The sequence below is a fragment of the Alligator mississippiensis genome, chromosome 1 (genome assembly GCF_030867095.1).
Source record: "Alligator mississippiensis isolate rAllMis1 chromosome 1, rAllMis1, whole genome shotgun sequence".
NCBI lineage: Eukaryota > Metazoa > Chordata > Crocodylia > Alligatoridae > Alligator > Alligator mississippiensis.
The window spans coordinates 139,837,801-139,861,064 of record NC_081824.1 but is presented as its reverse complement, the minus strand read 5'-3'; the positions used below and the strand labels follow the sequence as shown (position 1 = coordinate 139,861,064).

The 23,264-nt window shown below is 41.8% G+C and overlaps 1 protein-coding gene across 2 annotated transcripts in view; it reads left to right on the top strand.

Moving 5' to 3' along the window:
* PRKN (parkin RBR E3 ubiquitin protein ligase) overlaps positions 1-23,264 on the top strand; it is a 1,451,839-nt gene that overhangs the window by 304,229 nt on the left and 1,124,346 nt on the right. For both annotated transcript variants that reach the window (XM_059714743.1, XM_019479720.2), the window contains exon 2: positions 10,834-10,997. In XM_059714743.1, the coding sequence (XP_059570726.1) occupies positions 10,834-10,997 (164 nt within the window). The remainder of the gene's footprint in view (positions 1-10,833; positions 10,998-23,264) is intronic.

The following is a 23,264-nucleotide window of genomic DNA, read 5'->3' as shown; positions in this document are numbered from 1 at the left end:
GAGGACCGCTGCTGTAGATAGCTAGGCTGGGAATGAGCTCTGCCATTCCAATACTTATTAACAGAAAGGGAGGAGCTATCTAGATTTTTATTTAGCCATCTCTTTTTCTTTCAGTGAAGAGCTGGAGAAGGGTGGAGCTGGACATGCTTTAGTTTCCCACAGCACAGGCATGCTTATAGAATTCCTTGCTGTACCAACCTGAGCCAGGTCACATCAAAATTAATGAAAAGGCACCAGAGACTCTTGTGAAAGTACTCATGCAAACCCTTGGATTTTAAGGTGCCAGAAATGTGGCTGGCATAATGGAAATCTCCACTGTGTTCGATAAGGATGAGCCTCAGTATGGCAGGGCAGACCAACCTGTGGCATAATTGCCTGAAGTGACACAAACTGTCTGTGTGTGTGGCATGCTGCAGACTGGGGCAAGGAGAGGCAGCAAAATAGCAGGTAGGATAGGAATCAGAAAACAGAGCAACAGATCAAAGAAGGAGCAAAGCTGAGCAGCAGATGGATAAGGGAAAGGTATTGAAGAGGCATTTGGGGATAGTGCAAGGCTATTTTGTGGCACAGCTTCCAAAAAGTTTGGCCTCTACTGCAGTATGAAATGCCTGAAGACCAGCTTGACCAATGTCATGTATTGCTTCATAACACATACTCAGTTCACAGTGTGCTGGTTCAAAACGTACCTGATGGGGTTTTTCCTGCTAAAATAGGGTCTTTTTAAGGAAAATGTCCATGTGAATTCAACATTAGTTTAGCTATTTGTGTGTTCCTCAAAATATTCAAAGGGAACTTGGGTTTTAAGCAAAGCTGAGCAAGTAATACACAGAAAATGATCCTTTTGACAAATTTAGCTTTTTTTTTCCTTAAGCGGCATAGTTCCTAGAAAAATTAGGTTATGGTGAGATTTGCTGAGTTTAAATTCCATCTCATCAAAATCCTACAAAGGATCTGCATGAGCATGCATAGTCCTGGCAGCAGAGTGGGTGGTAAGATCCTATCTAAATTTGTTAATTGCCTCTGTAAGTCCAGAATAGTTAGAGCTTGCAGGGTGCCAACGGTACTGTTTACCTGCTAGACTTCAAACAGTGTTGCAACACATGAAACATACCACATTGCTGTGAATAGTTTTATGTTCAAACTTTAGATATGCTTTCTATGAGCATTTGTTAAATAAAATTCAGTTGCTCCAATTTTCTATCAAAATGAAAATAAAATGAGCACAAGCCCAGACAAAACTGCTTTAACACTTGAGCTAATAATTGTGGGGAACTTTTAGTAATATCTGTCCAACTCTAACTATAACCAAGTATGCTTTATATCAGAGAGAAGGAACGACAGAGATGCAGCTTATAGACTTAGCCAAAGATTCATAAGCTTTTATAACCAGCAGTTTGCCTCATCAAATGCTATGAGGGACAGCAGGAAGCAGAGCCCTTAAGTAGAAAGCAGTGATTAAAATACAAAGGGTAGGGAAGGGGAAAAAGGTAGGGATATTGCTGAGAGAGACAAAGAGGGTAGGAGAAAGAAAAACAAACCAGTTAACCCATTTGAGGGACACGGGGGTTATAAAAATTAATCCAGGTAATGGGGTAAGAATCCACGGTCTTAATTTTGAGAGGCATGTTCCTCTTTGGAGGGGAATGTCTCAAATGATGCATGTGTCTTGCAGACAAGACAGCAGGCACATCTACATTTGCACTTTACTGTACAGTAGACTACTGCGCAGTAAAGCATCACTCTACATGTGTGCCACAATTATGGTGCAGCAGATTAATTTACTTCAGTATAGGATAGTCCTGTCAGACACAGGTACTATCTGATGGCAAAGTAAATTACTGCACTTTAAACACTCATGTAGACAGTGATGTCGGGATTAGTTTACTTCTGCTCAAATTGCGCCAGAGTTTATTCAGTCTCACATTAATTTCACATGTAGATGTGCCTAGGCAACTTTTTCTGTTAGCCCCATGCAGGAGACAGTTGTAATAGTCTATCTCATAAGAGAAGTCAGCGATGGAATTGGAGGCAAAAGATGACAGATTTTTTTTTTTTAACTAATGGAGCAAAGGATATACATGCTTTAAGATCTTCACTAGTAGCCTGCTGGTTTCCAAGCAGAACTTAAGCGGTTGGATATGGCATATAAAGTGTAAATGGCCTGGAACTAGCCTGCCAGAGGGATTACTTCCTTGTGCTGGTCTGTCACAGGTACAGCAGAAGAGGTGTCTGAGTTGGATTCCCCTTGTTATAGAAGAGAGGGGATACCCTTTCTTCTATAACAAGGGGAATCCAACTCAGACACCTGGTAGTTTGCTCTCTGAGGGCTCCTTCCTTTCGCCTGAATTTTCTATGTGAAAGACTCTTACTTGATCTGGCATTTGGAGAGGGATGAAGATGCTCTTTTTAGCTGACGAAGGAGGCTTGTGACTGATTGTGTTCAGGTGCAGCCGACAATTTTAATGATGTAGAGATTTAATTTTATTGTCTTTAGGAAACAAAAAACAAACAAAAAAACAAACAAACCACCCCAAAAACACTGCAGAGGAACCAGCCTATAGGACTGGCTTCAGCCTGTAGGATCAGCAGCAAGAGCAGGCAAGCGAAGAACTGACTGACTCGTAGAAGTGAAGAGAGGGAATAAAATAGGCCCTAGCCAGAGCTGCCATCCCTCCCTTCAACACCTGGGGAAGCAGGACAACAGGCTCAGAAAACCTTAGTCTAGAAGCACAAGGATCATTATGTACCTCACCACTCCATCTCCTCTCATGTGGGTTTGGGAAAATCTTCAGAGAAGCCAGCCAGGAAAGAGGAGACTGTACCTGGTGAGAACTGGTGCAAGAATAGCCAAGGCCGCGACCCTGGACATTCAGAGAACTTCGTACAGTTCTGACTTGAATTTCAGTCTGTGTTGGGCTGATTCCCACTCCCCCATCTCAGCCTTCTTGCCTACCAGCCTGCCTTGGGACCCCTCCCAATTTTCCCTTCTTCCATTTAGCGGATCCCTTCCTAGTTATATTTCCCTCAAAGCTTCCATCCCACCTCTCCAAAAAAAAAAAAAAAGAAGTGGTATGACATTCACTATTGTCCAATTGGTCACTCCGCCCATAAGTTTTACTTTTTTACCCACTCACGTCTTTTTCTTCTGTCTGGATCAGAAGTTGCTCAAGGCAGGGTCTGTCTGGTCCTCTGAGTTTATAAAATACCTTGCTTAATGGGGCCCCATTCTTTGAGAGGTATGGCTAATAATGATCATGAATTCATAGTTCATTGTATAATTAAGTATGCTGGAGCCCTGCCGACTGGGACACACACCTTTATTATTTAAAATCTAAATAAATAAACACAACACTTCCTACCATGAGAAGTGACTTGGAATTGAACTGTGTTATAGAATGCCTTGCAGAGTGTTTCCATAAATATCCTAACAGGTGGTTAGGATATTAAAATATCTCTTCTGTTTCTTTTTTTTCTCCTGTGATTTATTTTTAATATATGCCTCCTTTTATTTATGGTGGACTGGATAGGATGCTTGTATTGGATAAAATAATTGAACAGTGCTTTTGAGGAGACTATAATCTATCCTCTGAAAAGAAACAGGATGATATAAAGTTATATGCAGCAGTTTGTGTGTAGGTTCCTAAGAGAGGCTGTGTTCTCAACTCATATGTTGGGCCAAAGAGGAACTATAGAGATGGCAAAAGTAACAGGTCTTGTCACACCAGTATTTTGCATTTCTGGAAAAAATACATTTTTAAAGGTCCTGTCGTCTGTTCTTAGCCAGGAAAAGGCTTAAAAATGAGCTTCACATACTTCACACAGCTCTTGGGTTAACCCTTGACTATATCCTTTCTAGCCCATGGCATCAAGGGGAGATAAAGAACTTTTGAAGCAATTGTCATCTTTTACAAAAAACAAATCATCAGTCAGTAACAAGAACTTAAAGTTTAAAGGTGACAGTTCTATCCCACTCCCTGGGACTTGGAATGGGCTGGGTGGGGGTGGCTGCGCACTGAGGCTAGGGACAGACATTCAAAAAGCCTGAGCCTGAATTGATTCAGTTGTTGCAGGTTAGTCTAATCTGGCTAGGCTGAACCAGTTTGTAACTGTACAGACATCCCCTCTGGACTGAAGAAATGCAGGCACATGCTTGCAGTGGCTCAGGCTAGAAGCTGGGGGGTGCTAGAGCAGCCCTCTCTTCCCTTTCACAGTGCTCAGCTGCGGGGGGCGTGGCCAGGCCCTGGCAGTATGTTCTGATTAAAAAAACTCTCTTATTAGTTCAGGCTCTTCTTTTAGCTCTAAAAAGCCCTAAGCAGACACTGTTCTGTCTGCCTTTGTCCTGTCTGCCTTTCACAGACACCTCTCAGCATTAGCTACCATACCACAATCCTTGCTTGAGCAGAGAGTGGTAGGGGTGGGGGGCACAGGGACCCCAGGCAGACCCTGCTGTGCCTGCTGTCTCTACCAGAGCTCCATCTAGGGAGCAGAGGGGAGGGGCCAGCCTAGCTCTTTCAAGCACAGAGCCCCACCCAGGGCTGTGAAGTTTAGTTTAAGTTAAACCAGGAAGGGGTCTGGAACAGACATTGCATAAGCTGGTTTGACCCAAATCAATTAAGTCTGATACTACATTTAACCAGGTTTATCTCAAATCAGTTTAAGCCATTTTCATACTGGTTATTTGCACTGAACATCTGTTCTGTTACAGGTTTAAACCAGTTTCTGATCACTTAAACTGGTTTATGTGTAATGTCTGTTCCTAGGCTGAGAGGTCACTGGGATGGGCCAGGGGCTGGTGAGGAAATGTGCTCCCACAGGCCAGTCCCAGACTAAGCTGACTGTTCTAGCTAACTTTGGAACAGTTCTACGTTTGCTTACCAAGACCACAAGGAAGAAGATTCAGTTCTAGGGATTGCTATAGATCAGACTGAATCAGAATGGAGACAGTCTCAATAGTGTTAATGTCACTGAATTATTACAGAAGCTTCAGTACTGTTTCCTAAAAAAAGAGCAGTGAGGTCTTTGGAATTTTAGCTAGAGTCCAGTTTCTTGCTTCTATTCTGTCTATTTACAATTCCCCATGTTTCACTTCCTGTCTTAAGTGGTGGAATTGCATTACTGGTCTCATTCTTGTGGTGGGTGAAATGATTCATAGACAGTTGTTAAAAAACTTTGATTTCCTTCACAGTGACACTAAATAGCTGCCAGATGGTAACTTCTTTCTTTCATCATAGATGTAGGTTTAAGAGGAGACCACTGATTTAAAGTGAAAGGACCTCCTCATTTAGTTACAAATCAATTGAAAGGCATTAAGTAGAGCTGTTTGGGAATTCTCCATCCAAATCAATTTCATCCCAATTATTTTTAAAATAAAAATTATTATTATTTTTCTATTAAAATAAAACAAAATATTTAGTTTTAGAGTTAAATATTTTTGTTTGAAATGAATCTAAGCATTCATTTTTAGTGAGTTTTGATGTTCGATTGCATCTGCTTAGGATGTTGTGTACTTGTTTTAGTTTGTGTACTTCCTAACCTCGTTCTGTCCTGTGCCTTGGGGCTGTTTGACTGGACTCCATCAACATGTTCTTTCCTTTGACTAAATCACGTTTCATCCTGGGAATTGCATGACTACTGTGTATCATGGAGGAAACTGCCTGACTGGGAACCTAGCCCATATGGAAGAAAGTTGGCCAGAGGTAATGGCCAATGTGTGCTCCTGATTGGCAACTCCCTTTTTGCCTTTTAAAGCAATTAAGAGTTATCCTGGCCTATAGCCTTAAATATTTAATGGGGATCAGGGTAGTTAGTTGAGCTCCATCCTCCTAAATGTAAGGTACCTGCTTTTTGGTTTTTATTGCTGAAACAATAGCCAATGTAACATAATTTAATGAAATTATTCATGATCATTTACACAGATTATATGGAAAATCAAAATGAGGCCATATGGCTTTCAGTGGAACAATGAAAGTCTTCAGATTGCTCTTAAAATTGGTCCTTGCTGTTACTGAAAAAGTAGAGACTGCTCTGATGCATTTTTTTCATTTACTGAGTGAAGAGGAAGTGCATTCTTTAAGAATGTAAAGTTCTTTTAAATAGGGTTGTTCTTTTTTATTGTTCTTTAGGCTAGAAAGCCATGCTTTGTTTTGAAATCTGTGTATTATTTTTTGCAGTGAAGAATGATATACAGGCTTTCAGATATAAATTGATTCTTATCTACTGTTTTGTGTGAACTGGAGAGAATATGCCTTCAGTTGGCCACAGGCCATGAGTTAATAATTCAGAAGAGAATAAGGTCATTCCTGGACCCCTTATATATTCCTGGATGGCGGGTCAGCATGTCTGTATATGCTAGTGGTTTTCAAGCTTTCTAAAGTCATGGAACCCTTATCCCTGGCTCCATGGGCGATGTGAGCTGACATGGAGCCAGGTGACCCAGCCCCGCAATGATAAGACACTACTTTTAATCTCTTTGCACAACCTCTGATGACCTATCATGGAAACTCAGGTTTCTGTGGAACACTTTGGAAAATGCTGATATGATATATCCAATTTTAGTGGTCCTTCTTCAGTTTGAATCTGAACACATGCAGCATACCCTGCAACACAGTGTAGTTGGAGTTTGTAGTGCTAGTCCAAAATTTCTAGAGGGAAAGAGAAAGGCCACTCATTGCCAATACATAGCCTCCTCTTAAACTTAAGAGTGAGAGGATGTCCCCTGTGGCACATGCAGCACCAAGTCCAAGAAAGAGTTCTGCATTCCTCTTCTAGAAACACACGCTAGGCCAGCATAAACTATATAGGAGCAGTGATGTAAGATTCTTTACTTCTTTTAAAATGGTGAATTCTGCTGGAAACATTAATATTTCTAACGATGGAATAAACCAGAAGTGTGACCCAAGTGTCACACAACCTATCTATAATCTCCAGTTTATGCAAATGTCACTGTATTCACAGAAACTTTGCTGATGCTTCCAAACAAGAGATTGCATTATCCGACTCACTGAATATAAAACTGAAAGTATTGAATGATGATATATACCTTAGTCTTGTAAAAGCCACAGTAAAGGATTGTTATAATTCTATTTTTCTCTTCCACGTAGCACACTTTTCCCCTTTCAGTTCTTAAGGCTTCTTTTTGTCTTTAAGTCTTATGGGATTGGGTAAGATTTTTTTCTGATGGTACCCCAGTTCTTTTTCCTGCCATGGCAGGGGGTCGGACTTGATGATCTGCTCAGGTCCCTTCCGACCCTACCAACTATGAAACTATAAGTATCTAAAGGTACAAAAAGATTCTCAGGAGCATATAGGCATGTAAGTATGTTTGAACCCTCTCCCACCTCCCCCCAAGATACTTACATTTCTTTAAAAATCTGGTCCTTTGTGTCCTAGAAAAATTGTTTTGCAGCAACAGGGTTTGGTCAAATCAAGTTTGTTATTCAGGAAGCTCTCCTGCACCTTCTTCAAATGCATGCAGGGAAAATGGTACCAACTGGGACCTCCATTCTTCTGACTGGATCATCTGGATCATGCTGCTGCTTCACATTAAACACATCAGTTGAGTTTTTTTTTCAGTAGGGTTACCAAGGCAAGTTGGGCCATTAAGCAGACTCTCACATTTTGCTAGGGAGTGTCCATAAATCAAGGTTTGATTTGATTTATGTTTCAGTAAACAGACTTTATAATCCTTTTTCAGGGAATGTGTTTACTAAGGAATTTCTTCTTTAATGCAGCTCTCGGTTTACTATAACTTGAAAAAAGTGTGCATTCTTAAAAGTATCCAGTGAATACTCATTTGATTTAGGGCCTAAGCTTGACTTTAAGTCAGCAAAACCATATTAATTTTCTCTTTCCAAAAAAAACCCACCCCAAAAACTTAAAATAGTATGTTGACAAAAGTGGGTTTTTATTCAATCTAGGTAAATCATCTTATTTAATTCTTATTACAATCTCTGTAAATGAAGAAAGATGTCATCTATTTAAAAATAATGTTTGGTGGACATGAACCTTTTAATGGAGGGGCAGAAGAACTTGAACCTTCCAGTGAAGAATTTGCCAATTTATCACTTTTTCTGGTTTACCTGTTGGTATTTATAAGAAATTAAATATAATCTTTACTGAAGAATGAAACCAGCTTCTTAAACTTTAGCATGGAGAGACTTTGCCTTCTGGAATGGAAAGAAAGCGTGGACTTAGTTTTCCTAAATAGTTGGCATCGATCATATTTATAATGTGTGTTGAGTTAGTGTTGTTTATAGGAAATGAGGAAGATTTAACAATCCATTGAAATGTTATTCCAGTTAAAGTTACTTTCATAAATTCTTTTCCCTATTGTCTCTTATGGGACATTTGTGGGTGCTGTTGTTAATTTGTTCTTACCTTGTAAGACTAGCACTGGCATCCATTAGAATGAACTAAGGAGAATGTTTTCAGTAGTAAGAAGGCTCCTGAGACCAACCTCAGCTGAATTCTATTCCAGGATATGCATTTGGTTTATTGACATCCTTGCTTGCATTGCTATGTCCTAATACCCATGCTATTAGTTATTTTTTAAATATTTGAGCACTGTTTATGAAGGTTCTCCTCTTGATATCCTTTTTGTGATGCTAAAATAACTTTTTAAGAAGCTTTTAACAATTTATTTTGAAAGCTGTTTGAAAAGTTTGCTAGAGTGTAAATGGGAAATTATATAAATTTGTCAGCCACTGTGTTGTATCAAAATGACTAGTAAATAATGAAGACTGTATGAATGTTAATAGCCCATCATGGGGGTTTACTGGAAAAACATAATTATTTTCTCCTTGTACTCCATTCCAGCAGTTAGGCTGGTTTAACTGACTTTTATCCTTTCTATTTCTAACATTACAAGCTTCCTTTCCCATCTGCCCCTTGACAGAAAGACACCTCTCTCTTTACTAACAGTCTGGTGACATTTCTCCATTGTGGAAATATCACTTATGTCACATCAGAGGAAGTATACAAGTTGAATTAAACAGGTCTTGTTTTGTTTTTTTAATTTGCCTAGATTATTTCCTCTGTAGGAGATTATTATGAGGTTTTCTGGAAAAGATAGGAGGTCTTCAATTCCAGCTATTTACAATTAGCTGTTACCTTTTTTTTTTTTGCTCCCTTACTCTGCAAATCACATGAGAATCATACAAAACTAAACTTGAGTTGCGTGAATTTTTAGATGTTCCCATTCAAACATGTTCTACAAGCCTTTGCAGGATATCGTCCATGACAGAAATAAAAAATAATGAGGATAGACCACAGGGAGCTACATAATATATTTAAAGGCATGTATGTGGCCATCTACTGATGGTTGTACTATGAAATCCTATACTGTAATTTGGGTACATTAAGACAATACTGTCCATGTCAAATATCTAAACTGTGTTCTTGAAATTTAGAGTTCTTCAGTTTGTCATTCTAAATCTTGATGAAAATATCAATATATATCATATCACAACTTTACTATTATGTACCCACTTTAAAGCTCTGAAAATATAAAGTTCTAACCAAATTATTAAATCAGCCAAAAAGAAATGCAGTATTCTTATTAGTGTTCAAAGGTGCTCAGGTATTAATTTTCAAACTTTTATAATGCATTAAGAGACTGAAACTATTAAGACCATTTTTTCAGTGTGACGACTACATATTTATGCATTGACTATATCAGTATTTCTCATCCTGCACTTCTGCCATTCATCAGAAATCCAAACCAGTATCTTACTTAGCTAAAACATTATGCAGACAATCAAAACACATCTTGAAATGGAACATTGGCTGCCACCAGTATCCCCTAGTTAGGGTAGCAGATGTCTGTATTGATTTGGTCTAGATAATTTATTGTTTTATATTGATTTTACTAATTTATCTGTTTTCTGTCTAAGAAGATACTGGTTGAAGTAACTCACCGGGATATAGCTCTGCTTTTCACACAATCTCAGTGAGTGATGGGATTATAATGAGGTTTTTCTATATAGTGGGGATTTTTTTAGTCCCTCTCACTGTGAGTTTAATGGGCACATTCAGACTCATTATGAAAAACAGTCTACCAGCTGAATGTCAGTAAACTCATGAGCATTTTTGCCAGACTTCTGTGAATGTATAAACTAGTTGCTACAGCTCTAAAAATGTCATGGCTACTACAGTGGTGATTTTCTGCGGTGAAGGAGTGAGCTGGCAGAAATTATGTGCTGCAGGTATTTTAGTGACCTCTGAAAAGACTACAGCGGCACAGAAAACACCCATTCATTTCAACTAGCTAATGACTTCCTTTCCATCATTATTTTCTGTAGAATTATATCTGTGGGTGGTCAGTATATATGACTGTGCTTTGCTGTCCATCAGGCAACTGCCTGTTCTTATAGTATTTAGTGTGTTTTAGCTGTAACAAACACATCTATGTCCATAGCATTTATTTGGTATAGCCAAGGGAGGAAGAACACAAGGCAGAGAGAACACACATGTCTGTTATGGCTAAGGCTGAATTGAAAATTCAGTTCCAATTAGCGCTTACCCCGAAACTTGCCTAGCTAGGTCTGTTCCTTGACTCTGTGTGCTTCCTCTCATTTATAGCACTGTCAGGGGGCACGCATGGTTTTTGCTTATTGGCAACTGACTGTTACATGATGGGAAATCCCACATGGCTCTTCCTTCCAAAATAATACATGGCAATCTTAAAAGTAGGATTTTTAAATATGAAAATTTTGCTAAAGTTTCACAATCCCGCTCTGTCTGTAGAGCAGGGATCAGAAAGCCTTTTCTCGTGCCATTTTAAAAGATTTCTTGAAAAAATGCTCACTTTTAAAAAAAGGTTTTGTTTTTGGTCAGTGTTTGTCAGGTTCAACTCCAGCCATGGTTTCCCAGTGGAGGTTGATGCGGATACCAGCATCTTCCAGCTCAAGGAAGTGGTTGCTAAGCGACAGGGAGTTCCAGCTGACCAGCTGCATGTGATTTTTGCAGGGAAGGAGCTTAGGAATGACTTGACGCTGCAGGTAAGTCTCCCTTGGTAGTTTCATTTCTGGGATCCTGCCAGCTCAACTGCTTCTGCCTCTAATGCTGCCAATCTGACATTCATGCCTGAGATCTAATAGAATAAATAGTGCCTGGGGATTCCTTGAACTTTACTCCACACTGCTTCATTAATTCTGACCTTCTTAATTATGCATTAAAACAGCAAGCAGGAAGGAGAGGGAGGGAAAAAAGACTGTGTGTCAGAGAGAGAACATAAGAGAGAATTGTGCTTAGTGAATAAATGTTTACTGACTACAGGAGCAAGCTATGCCCAATTTCTGTATCTGTTCAATTTCTGTCTTACTTATTCCATTTGAATCTTAATGAGGAAGGATGTGAATAAATTGTTCTAAATCAGGCTGCACAGTCATCATATTGTATAGAATTTGTAACCCAATTGTGACCCCTGGAGGATAGTTGTAAGGCTGCTGCTGCTGGTGTGTGCACGTGTGTGTGTACATGTACACGTATGCTAATGGAGTTGTATTTGAAGGCTTGTCCTGCTTCCCCTGGAGGATAGTTGAAAGGCTGCAGCTGTGTGTGTGTGTGCATATGTGTGCATGTGCATGCGTGTGCACATACTCATGTGCTAATAGAGTTGTGCTTGAAGACCTGTTCCTAGTCTCCAGTGTTGTTTTCTCAAAAGCACTGAACCCATAAGCCTATAGTTAAAAAAACTGGTGGGGGCAAAGAGAAACTGGTAAGTGAGGGAGTCCATATTTGAATTTCCTTTCCTTTAAGATTAATGAATTGGGCTAAAATAAAATACAAAATAACTGTGGAGGAGCAAAAGGAGCTTGACTGCTACTATCAGTAGTGCCATCATGATTTTATCTGCATTCATTCCTCTTGTGAGTGATATATGTGGAGTTAGCAAAATATGTAGGCCTAAGCATAAGATCACAGGTTCAAGTCATTCAAGGAACCTAATAAAATATATCTACCTGCCTTCCATTAAAGCTTGGGACTGCTGAGTTGCTAGAAAAGCTATCTTTTTGCCATGACATCCAAGAAGTTGTAGTGCAGCATGCAGCGGTTCAGGTGACTATATAAAAGGTCCTCCACAGGCACAACTCCTTTCTGTTTTAACCAACATAGATTAATTGGCACTCATGTTTACAGCTGTGTGAGAGGTATTGAGTGGGCACAGAATGGCTGCTATGTCTGGTTGCAGAGAGTCACTATTTTATTGACATCCTATCACTATTTCTTCGCCGGTATGATATTTATTGCTTTGTAAAATGCTTTAGGGAGTTTGGCCACACAAAAGAAACTAAAGAAATGCAAATTGCTGTTGTCATTCTCCAGTGCATCTCCTGCTGATAGTGTTGATGTACATATTTATGATGCATAAATGGCTGTGCTTTGCTTTTAGGTGATTTATTTTTTACTAAAAAAAATGTAAGTGCAAAAAAAAGAGAAAAAGGTATACCAATAAGCTCTTAGATGTTAGTTTTTAGATTTGGGGTTCTATGTTACTCTTTCTAAGGCTTTTAAACTTTTTGTGTTCCCGGATGGGCTCCATATGTTTTCTGATTTTTTCAGGATGAAACACAGAATCTGCTGTATAAGTCTAACTAGACAGATAATCTGTGGCCCAGCTCATTACAGAGTAACACGCAACCTGTAACTTAGGTATGTAAATAAAGGATGAATTGCTTCTCACATATTCAGATCTGTCTGGTTCATTTAGACGGAGTTTCCTTTGCGTGTGTAAGGCGAAATTATGTGCTAGGCCTTTTAAAGTCTTTTAGATAAATATCCATATTAAGAAATTGTACAGAATCACATGGCTTCAAGAGGAAGTAGTGGGAGTGCCTTGGAAAGGGGTAAGATGCACAATACACAGGCTACAGATCCACTACCACACCCCAGCAGTTTGCGTTCAGGTGGCCAGTGCATAGGTTGTGGGAGAGTCGTGGCCTTGTTTGTCTTGACCCTGCCGCACTGCGTTATGGGTGATCCCTGGAGACTGAGAAGTCACCTTTTGCACTTCCATGGGGACAAGTACTGGCTGAAATTTTGGCTGACCCTTACATAGAACAGGCAAGAGCAAGACCAGGAGCATTGTGACCTATTGTTTTTCCCCGTAATGAGTGGTTTATGAATGTTGGTGTCATTGTCAAAAGCTGGTGTGTTCTTTGAACTGGATCAGGACCCTCTGTTTTTTCTCATTGGACAGGAAGTTCAGCAACTGTTTTAGGTACATACCAAACCTTTGCTCTTTAGTGCATACAATAATACAGTCATTGCAGTATCACCTGGATTTTTAATTTAATTAAATTTAATTGATTTTAGCATGCCCCTACACTATCAATTTATTTTGCATCATTGATTAATAGATGTCAACACTGTCAGGCAGAGGCTGGTACTTTGGCTGGTGGGTAAGGAACAATTAAGGCTTTTCTTCTTTGAGATTTTGTAAGAGGCAGTACCCAGGACACTTGAGATAACCAGCAGGATGTGCATGCTAGTGCCAGACTAACTGTTAATGTATATGCTGTCATTTGTCAGTTCCAGAGTTAACATCCCTTGGAAGGGAGTGGATCAGCTCATGCTTTGCAGAGCTTTTGGTTCAGGCAGACTCAAAAAAAAACAATGCACCATCTGGTTTCTACTAAGCTGAAGGTTTTATTTAGTTTCATTTTCATGACAATCTTAAAGAATAGAAGCTTTTTAAAATATATATTTTTAAATGAGAGCTTATGTTATGCGAACATGATTGCAAGCATAGGATACGAGAGATCTGTGCCCATCCCAGAAATAGGCAACAATAATGAAACATGAGTCTGGAAGAGCATCCTAGGTCACCAAATCCAGCAAGTCTTTTTGTAAATGGATCAAATTCAGTCTTTAAAATTAAAAAGTTGTTTTTTAGACTCTGTGGTTCTAATTAGAAGGTTGCTCCAGAGAAGAAACGAGCCCAAACTGAAGGGAGTTGGATTGTGGTGTAAGTTCATTGCTCAATACAAAAATGAGGCAGCAAGTAATGGAGATATGAATTAATAAGTAGATCACCTACGAGGCTACCTTAATAGTGAATGTAATTGTGCCAGGTTGAGTTTGTAGAATGCTTTGGATAAAACATCCTAAACAGGAAAGGGACAGGTGCTATTAAGGATAGCTAGTGTGAGATCAAAGGCAGCTCTTATGAAACATAAACAATTCTCCTCTTTAGAAATGAAGATTATCCAGGTATGCATATATATAAGTACCACTTGATTTCCTTTGGAGATGAAAGAGAAGGCATGTGAATAGCACCTGAAGTCTGTTAAAGAGGGGAATACAGGCAGAATGAACAGAGACCAAAAGAAAAATCATAGAAAGGGAAATGTTAGGTAGAGAATTTAGGTGGAACATTGAAGACCATGACATCAAAAAAAGATTAGAAGATGTAGAAAGGGCAAACAAAAAATGTAGAGACATTTCACTTTGGTACGCATTTTGTCCTTAACAAAAGAGAAGATCAGATAAATATAGACATGAAAGATATGTAGTTAACCTAGTCATGAAAGTGGCAAATAATGAAACTGGAATCAAAGTGAGGGGGGGGGGGGAGGGAGGGGGAAAGGTAAATAATCCTGAAAGGTGACTACAAACTTGGAGATGGTATGGGAGAAACTTGGGACAGCAAGCTGTTTCCTGGTGGCTCAGAAAATGATGTCACAATAAGACTATTAGAAACTGTAAAGAAAGCTCAGAAAATTGCTACTGATGGGAAAGAAGACACAGCAATGCTGGGCATTGTTTCTCTGGTGATGTGCTACCTTGAAGAGGGTGATGCTTCCATGGGCACCATGCTGGCTCAGCTGCATGAGGCACAACATGATGACACCAAAGCTGTGGAAGAATGTAGAAGATAAGGTGACTGAGATCTTTTTTGTGTCACTTACAAATAGAGATGCACCAAAGGAATTAAGAGGAGAGTTTGTGTTTCCTAAAACACCGGACTACTGTAATGAGAGATGGTTGAATGTGTGGTCTTCACATCAGCAGATTGGCTAAAACTTTTGGGTTTAATAGATGCAGTTTTGGCAGATGGCCACTTTTTCAGCCAGCAGAGGCCAGCATGCCTATTACTTGTATTACATTAGTACTTAACCTCCTCAAGCCGCCCCCCTGTTCCCTCTGCTTGCCTTCACTTTCCTTGCAGTGAGTCAAAACTCCTTTGGGTAAAGATTTATACAGACATTCTGTAAGAAATATTCCGTGCCTCATATATTCCATAATACTCTTTCAAAGCAAACCAGCAGCTCCATCTGGAATAATGAGGTAATGACTTGTCTAATTGTTTAGAACTTTCCGTGTAAAACACGTTATTGTTTAGAGCTACTTGTGCAAGACCCATTAAGAAACTTGGACTGACATTGGATTTACATACTGGTCTCTGTCTATTTGTAAAGCTGCTACTGATGTGTCATTTTGAACTTTGAGTAACAAAGGCATTCTTGTCATGCGGTCAGGGGTGCCAGGTAATAGGGACTTTTTGTTCTTTATATCAAAGAAATGCATGTATGTAGAATAATACAACATACATCTATTTTCTTCTGGCAGCTACAAATACAGTGCCTAAAAGAACAAACTTTGGGTGGTGTCACACATTCAACCTGACACTTATTAAGTGCAGTTAAAATGCAAGCAGACATGCATGCGAGCAGTTTAGCGTATGTTAAGTGCCCAAATGGCTTTGCAAAGTTGTTCCCTTTCAGGCGAGGGTTATCTCCTAACTTGCATTAACTTTACTAGGTTGCTACATTACAATGATTTGCAGCTGTTGCAAGTGAACGCATGACAAGGACCAATGATATAATTGATTTGGCCCAAAGAAAGACGTGTAAAGAGTTGACATCTATGTAAGTAGTAATGCAGTGTACAGTCTGCAGATAGACACTCTTCCCATTTGGCTTTTACGTAGTAAAGTTTCCATTTTGTTTACTGTCCTTGAGCAAAGGCTGTTGGCTTATTCTCTCCTAGTGGCTTGTTAAGCAATATAACTGCTTCCACACCTTCACAGAATACATTAGGATGCTGTTACTTGTTACAGTTTGCACTTGCTAAAACAATGAAATGTTACGTGGTATTAAAATTACAATATGATCTAAGCAGTTGTGCACTAAGGGTTAATATGATCTTTGACCTGCACAACTCTGACTGACTTTTAACGTGCTGGTGAGCTGGGGAGTGGCCAGGAGCCAGACATCTGTGTCCTGTCCCTGCTGTAGGGGAGAGCCAGGAAAAAGCCACTGGTTAATTGAATTTTTCCCCATGCCACCTGGTCTTGTTTCCCCAAACCCCAGCAGCTTTCCCCTTGTCAAATGGCATGAGGGGAGCTGTCGCTTCCCCCCAAGGCCTCCTGCATTCCTGTCCTGCTGTGGGGATGGGTGGGAGAAGGCTGAGGAAAGTGCTGATTAGATGACCTTCTGAGGGTGTGAATTCAAATCCCATGGCTAGGCACAGCACACAATCCTTCCTTGCCTGACTGCTCCAGCTGAGATTGGATCACCAGTAGCTTTGCTGAGAGGGCAAGTGATGGAGGTGAATAAATCCTTGCCCTGGCCGTAATCCACAGGCACTCCATGTCATAGAGGTGTCAGCTTCTGGCCCTGGTGATGTGCTACCTTGAGGACGATGCTGCTGCCATGAGCAGTGAGCTGGCCCAGCTGCATGAGGCGTAAGATGACAACAAAGCTTTGACACTGCAGGCCCAGTATCCATGCTACCTTGCCACTAGGCACTAGCAGTGCACTCAGACTGGTGAGAGCAGTTCATGCTCAGAACCTGGGATGATTAGCAGTGGCAGCAGAACTTTAGGATATCTCATGACACATTCATGGATCTTTGCAATGAGCTGGCCTCCCTGTTCCAGCACCAAGACATTGGGATTTGGCACCCTGGGTGCTTATACACATGCAGAGTGGCTGCTCCAACGTGCTGTAATTACAACACTTCAGAGCAGACTCAATTAATTGCATGCACGGAGCATGGTAATTACTGTGCTCCAGCAGACTCCAGCATCACATGTATTAGTGTCCCCATGTTGAAAAATGGCAGTGGAAGCACTTGAACTAAAGTTTCAGTCATTTGACGAGGTTTAGTTAAAGCGCCCCTACCTCCATTTTTCAGTGTGGGGACACTGATACACATGATGCTCTATGCGCTTTAATTAGAGCTCTTGGAGCCACTCTAATTAAAGCATTTCCCCCCCCCCCCCCATGCCACCCATGTGTATAAATGCCTTCTGTGTTTGCTGAGAAATGCATGGCCATTGTGATATGGAAACTGGTGAACCCTGACAGCCTTCATTGCATGACCAAGCAGTTCACTGTGTGTGGACAACAGCAGTAATGGCCATGCATGAAGTCTGCATAGCCATATGTCAGGGACTGGGACCTTGCCTTGTCTGGCTCAGGGACCCTCAGGAGTTCATTGCCAGTTTCAAACCACTGGGGCACCTGAACTGTGTGGGGGTCATCAACAGGACCCACATACCCATTATATGCCCCTATCGCAGTGCCTCAGAGTACATCAAACACAAGAGGTTCTTTTTGGTTATACTGCATGTAGCCATGGATAACCAGGGCTGCTTCACCAGTATCAACATCAGGCAGTTGGAACAGTTGCATGACATCCATGGGCGTGTTCCCATGAGTGGGAACATGCATTCCCCAGGGACAGCTAGCAGCAGAACATATTTTTGCTGCTGCTAGTTGTCCCTGGGGATGCCTGTGCATACATGGTCTGGTGAGCAGCAAGCTATCTCAAGTCAGGTAGGGGAGGCTAGGGCCAGCACTTGGGTTCCTGGACGCCTGCTGGGGCTCTAATAGCAGCAATCCAGGCATGCAGAGCCTGGCCAGCAACCAGAGCATGGCTCTGGCTGGCCAGGCTCCAGTTTTGGGTGGTGCACGCTGTGGCCACATGTACTGCCCCACCTTTTTATGTACAGGTCTTTTTGACATCAGAAGATCCTGGTGATAAAAAAAAAAACAACCAAACCCCACTGCATGTGTAGTGTGTGGTTTACAGTACCGCAGATGGGTCTGCAGTGCCACAAACCACATGTGCATGTCTGGGGGAACACACCCCAGGTATTCAGGGACTCTGTTTTTCTGGAGATGATGGAGCAGGGGGATTTCACCCCCTGTGCTCCCACACTGAACTTGGCTGGGCTGGCCATTTCCCTTACGAATAATTAGGGATCTGGCATATGCACTTTCCCCCTGGCTCATGAAGCCATTCATGAGCCAGTTGGACACCAGGAACAAATACTTTAAATGCTGAATGAGTAGTTGCTGAATGCAAGTGGAGTGTGCCTTTGGGTGCCTACAGCATGCTCAAAATCCCTGGGCGTCCACCTTTGGACTCAGGCTGAGGAACATTCCCATCTTTGTGACCACTGTCTGCACCCTCCACAGTATATACAAGATGGGGGTGGCGGAGGCCTTCCTGGACACTAAGATGGCTCTGGACAGACAGACTTTGAATGTTGCCTGGACTCAGGTGGCACTCTCTCTAATGGAGTCCCAGCCAGCCTCCTCTCTCCAGCTGCATGGCCCTGTGCCAGCACTCCATGGAGGAAACAGACCTAGGAGTGTGGGAAAAATTCAATGAACTGCAAGCAACTACACCCTGATGAACTTTCGTGCAGGTTTCACACAGCTCCAGGACAAGGGGCAACCCTCCAGGGAAGGTTGGGGAGGTGCTGGGATTGGGTCGACAGGAGTCAGTGGACCCAGCTCACCACCTAGGCAGCTCAATGAGTGGCTGGGGCAGGGGTTGAGCTGTGTGTGGCAGTTGCTAGGGGGCAGGGAATGTGGATGGAGTATCACATGAATCAGTGAGCCCTTGGATAGGCCAATGAGCACCTTGACTGACCATCAAGCCATCTGCAACTCCTGCCACCCAAACATGAGCATGCCACTGGTTTTCACCTTCTCATTGTATGGAACACAATACCCCCATCCTCCTGGTAAACTGCAGGGGTAGAGCGCAGTCTGCCCGGACTGCAACCCCCATGCCTAGCCACTTTACCATACCTAGAACCCAGAGGCACCCTTATGTCATGAAGCACCCTAGAGCCACGAGTCACCACTGCACCATGACTACCCCCAGATCCCTGGGTCCCCAAACACACCACTCACCACCCTTTTCCTCAGAGTCACTGAGACTTACCAGCAGTTGATATTGGTTGTCTACATCCACCTGTTCAATGAGAGTCTTGTATAAGCTGCCCCCATTTTCTGTATACTGGTTCTGAATTTGGGTTAGGGAAAGAGCTATTTTGATAGCAGATGGTAGCAGGGATGTTTCATTGTCATTGTCTTTGTTGTTATCATCGTGCCACACTAGGCACAGGAATGTGGAAGGGACAGATAGTGTGGTCCTCCTCAAGGATCCAGAACAGCTTCTCACAGTAGGGGACCACAGTCCTCACACCTGAGAACTTGTTGGTATCCCTGCCCTTCAGGTACTTGATTTTAGTGTGGGGCTGTGGCCAGTCCCATTGGTGCCTCTGAGCCGTCATCTGAATGATGATTTGACTGTAGGTCACCTGGGTCTGTCACTTGCCCTTCATGCCCTCAACAGGGGTGGCAATGGTTCTCTCCTCACCTCAGATCACAGTGAGGTCCAGCACACGTCACCTTGAGTCCAGTTTTGGAGTTCAGGGGGGGACTTTCTCTGGCTCATTTCAGTTTACAAAGGTACGTGATTATACGACAGCACCTGAGGAACAGTGGCAAATTGTTAGGATGCTAATTGCTGCTTGAGGTGGTACCACGTGGGTTGGGGTCACATCCCCTGTGGGCAGGTGGGGGTATTGGTTTGGGGCTGGTACCACCCACTGGGCAATAGAGTTTGGGAGGGTGGAAAGTGTGTCTATGGAATAGGAAGTGGGGTCTGGGAGGAGTCTGTCCAGGGATTCTGAAGGACTGCAGATTGCTCATTTTATCTCTATGGAGCGACTGACATTACTGTAACATGAGCTAGGTAGTGTGACCCAGAGATACTCCTTGCCCAAAGTGGTGTAAATTTGAGATGCTCAGAGTGTGCTTAGGGCATTTATACACATACTTTTTCATGCAGCTCCGCACACAAGCACGTTTAATGTGTTTTAATTCAAAACACCTTTAATGCGTTTTAGTTCAAAAGTGGACTGCTGCCATTTTCTGCGTGCTGACATGCATTTCACCACTTATACAACTGCATGCGTCGCAGTGCTGGGTGCTTTTCAAAGTGCCCGGTGCTGTGGCATATCCATGTGTAAAAATGCCCTTAGAATGCGTTTTCCTCCTTTTATTGGAAGGAGCTTGCATTGTAAGTGCCTTCAGCAAGTCCTAAGGGTCACATGTAACAAAGCCCTTACAAATCAGGAAACAAATGTAATGCATTCAAGTCTAATAACAAGTCCTTGGACTGTTTGCACTTATTTTTTAATGCTTTCCTTGAACTAAGAGATTATGAAAAAAATTCAGGATGGTAGCCAGATAAATATTGAAACATTCATAGTAGTTCAGGATCTCCACATAGTAAATGGAACATATTTTTGGGAACTAGAGACTTCTGTGCTTTTGACCTTTACTAGGACATCTGAACACTCTTGTTATCAATCACATGCTTGAATTTCTGTTGTTGTTTTTTTTTTTTTTTGTTTTGTTTTTTTGCAGACAGTCTTGGTACTTTACTGAAAGGAATAATTTCCATAGCAACTGTATTTTCTATTGAATTCTTGTGTGAGAAACCACACTCAGACAATGGATATTTTCTTTTTTATTCTTCTTAAGCAATTGAAATTTGCTACATGAAGTCCCTTATGTGTATTTTAGTGAAGACAATTCTGGAAGCACAACCACTTCAGATGGAAATACAGGAGGTGCTATATCATTTGTAGCAGAGGCAGTGTATCCTAGTAAACCTCTGCAAAAGTTCTGCTAGAGATATCCTGGTGCTTCAAAGCAAAGTGTGACAAGCAATTGTGCAAACACTATATGGTCTTTTGTTCCATGGCTATCTGCTTGAATCAGACAATGGTGTGTGAAATCTTTATCTCTCATCATGCTCAAAGAAAGTATATCTGGTGCACACATTTTACAGAATAGTTATATGATTTCACTGCTCCCTGTTTTCTCAGATTCCTGAATTAATATATGTATATAAGTACAGTTCAAAGCACAGAGATTTATACAGAGGATGAACATTAGAAACTATAACACTGAAAAAGACATAGGAGTAATGAAACTGGGAGTTTGCAAAGTGATATGGCAGCCAAAAAAAGGCCAGTGCGATTTTTGGACTCTCTTCCCAGAGTCATCACCTCATAAAACAGGAAGAGATGTCCCTCTCTGAAGACTGCTAGTGAGTGAAACTACACCAAGAATACTGAATTCAGTTTGGGGCATTTCATTACCGGAAAATATTGGCAAATTCCACCCCCTACCCCCTATTAATGTAACATTTGGAAAGTAAAGAAATAGAATTAATAAGAGAATATTGGGATTGAGACTGTAAGATTTTTTCTTCTATCAGTGAGAAATTTCTGTCTGGGGAATAGGTTCCCACAGGAAGCTTATTTTCAATGCCTTGATTCATCCTTTAAGTAGAGGCAAAAAATGTACCACAGGAAATACACTTTCACCAAAGAAAAGATGGATTAAATTACTGAAGATCTTTCCTACTAGACATGTAAAATCTCACTTGTTTAAATTGTTACAATTTTTGGCAGTCCTGAACATTTTATCTTTAAATGTATTTATTTATAATTGTCAAGCTCTCCTCGATGTGCACATTCTGAACTCTTTCTGGTGCATATTCTGATTTTTTTTAAATAAGCAATTTCTGATTTGCGTTAAATAAAAATGGCTGTGGGAAGTTTAAATGGGTCTTGGCTGATTGCAGAGATTCTATTGCAGATGAATTTACACACACACATACAGACTCAGAAGTACTCTCATTATTAACAGCCTTAGTGGAAAAAAAAATAGATCAAGAGAACAGAGATGTTGCTTTATGACAGCAGAGGTCACTTTAAAGGAAATAACACAAGTCACCCTAAAGGAAATAACACTGAAAGGAGCTTGAGGGGGAAAAAGCCAATTATTTTAGAGGGACTTGTTGAAACAAAAAAGGATATAATTTTTCTATCAACATTAGAGCAGCCTTTAACAATTATTCATCATTACTACAAGTTTTCTCATTAACTGTACAGACCCATTTAAGATACTAATATCAACTGTTCTAATGAATTAGTAATGAGTAGCAAAATATAGAGACCAAGATTGCACAATCTAGTTGAGGAAAAGTTGAGGCTAGACATAAGGAAAAATGTTTTTTCCATCCAGGTAACTAGAATCTGGAACACACTCACAGCAGAGGTGGTGCATTTTGGCAGTGCTCGAGAGGAGGCTGGATAAGCACCTTGTTGAGCTTGTTTGAGCCCAATTACCTCCTGCCCAAGGCAGGGGACTGGACTTGAAGATCTTATAGGCCCCTTTCCAGTCCTACTATTCTATGATTCTAAGATGTCTCTTCATGCAAACATAATGATGATGATGAAGAGTGGTGTAATGGACACCTGTCATGGGCGGGGGGGAGGGATATGAAGGAGGGGGCAGTGACATGCTGGTGGCCTGCCCCTGCCCATTCTTGCCCTTCACTGACAAGCCACACCCTCCCTAGCCCTGCTGCTGCTCCTCACTCTGGACCCACTGACCCCAGCCCTGTCAGTGCCCCTCACTCCCAAACAGCAGTACCCTGCCCCCCCACCCCTTGCTGGTGCCCCTTACTCCTGACCCACAGCCCCCTGGTGCTGCCAGTGCCCTACATTCCCAGCCCACAGTCACCCATCCCATCCCCCATGCCCCTCACTCCTGACCTGCAGTCCCCTGCCCTGCCCCCCTGCTCTGCAGGTGCCCCTCACTTCCGACCTTCAGCCTCTACCTCCCCAGCACTGCCGGTGTCCCGCACTCTGGGCCCTCAGCCTCTGCCCCCCCTCAGCCCTGCTGCTGCCCCTCACTTCCAACCTGCAGGCCCCTACCCCCCCAGCCCTGCTGCCCAAGCATCTCCTGCATTGTGCATGTGCATGTGCCTGCTCTCTCTCTCTCTCTCTCTCTCTCTGTCTCTTTACCTGGCTTGCCAGAGCCCGTGTGGGAAGCACGTGACCCCCAACAGCCAATCACCATGCCCACTGCTTCCAGCCCCAAGCAGCCAGCCCAGGAGAGAAGAAAACCCAGACATTTGCTCTTATTTTTAAAACC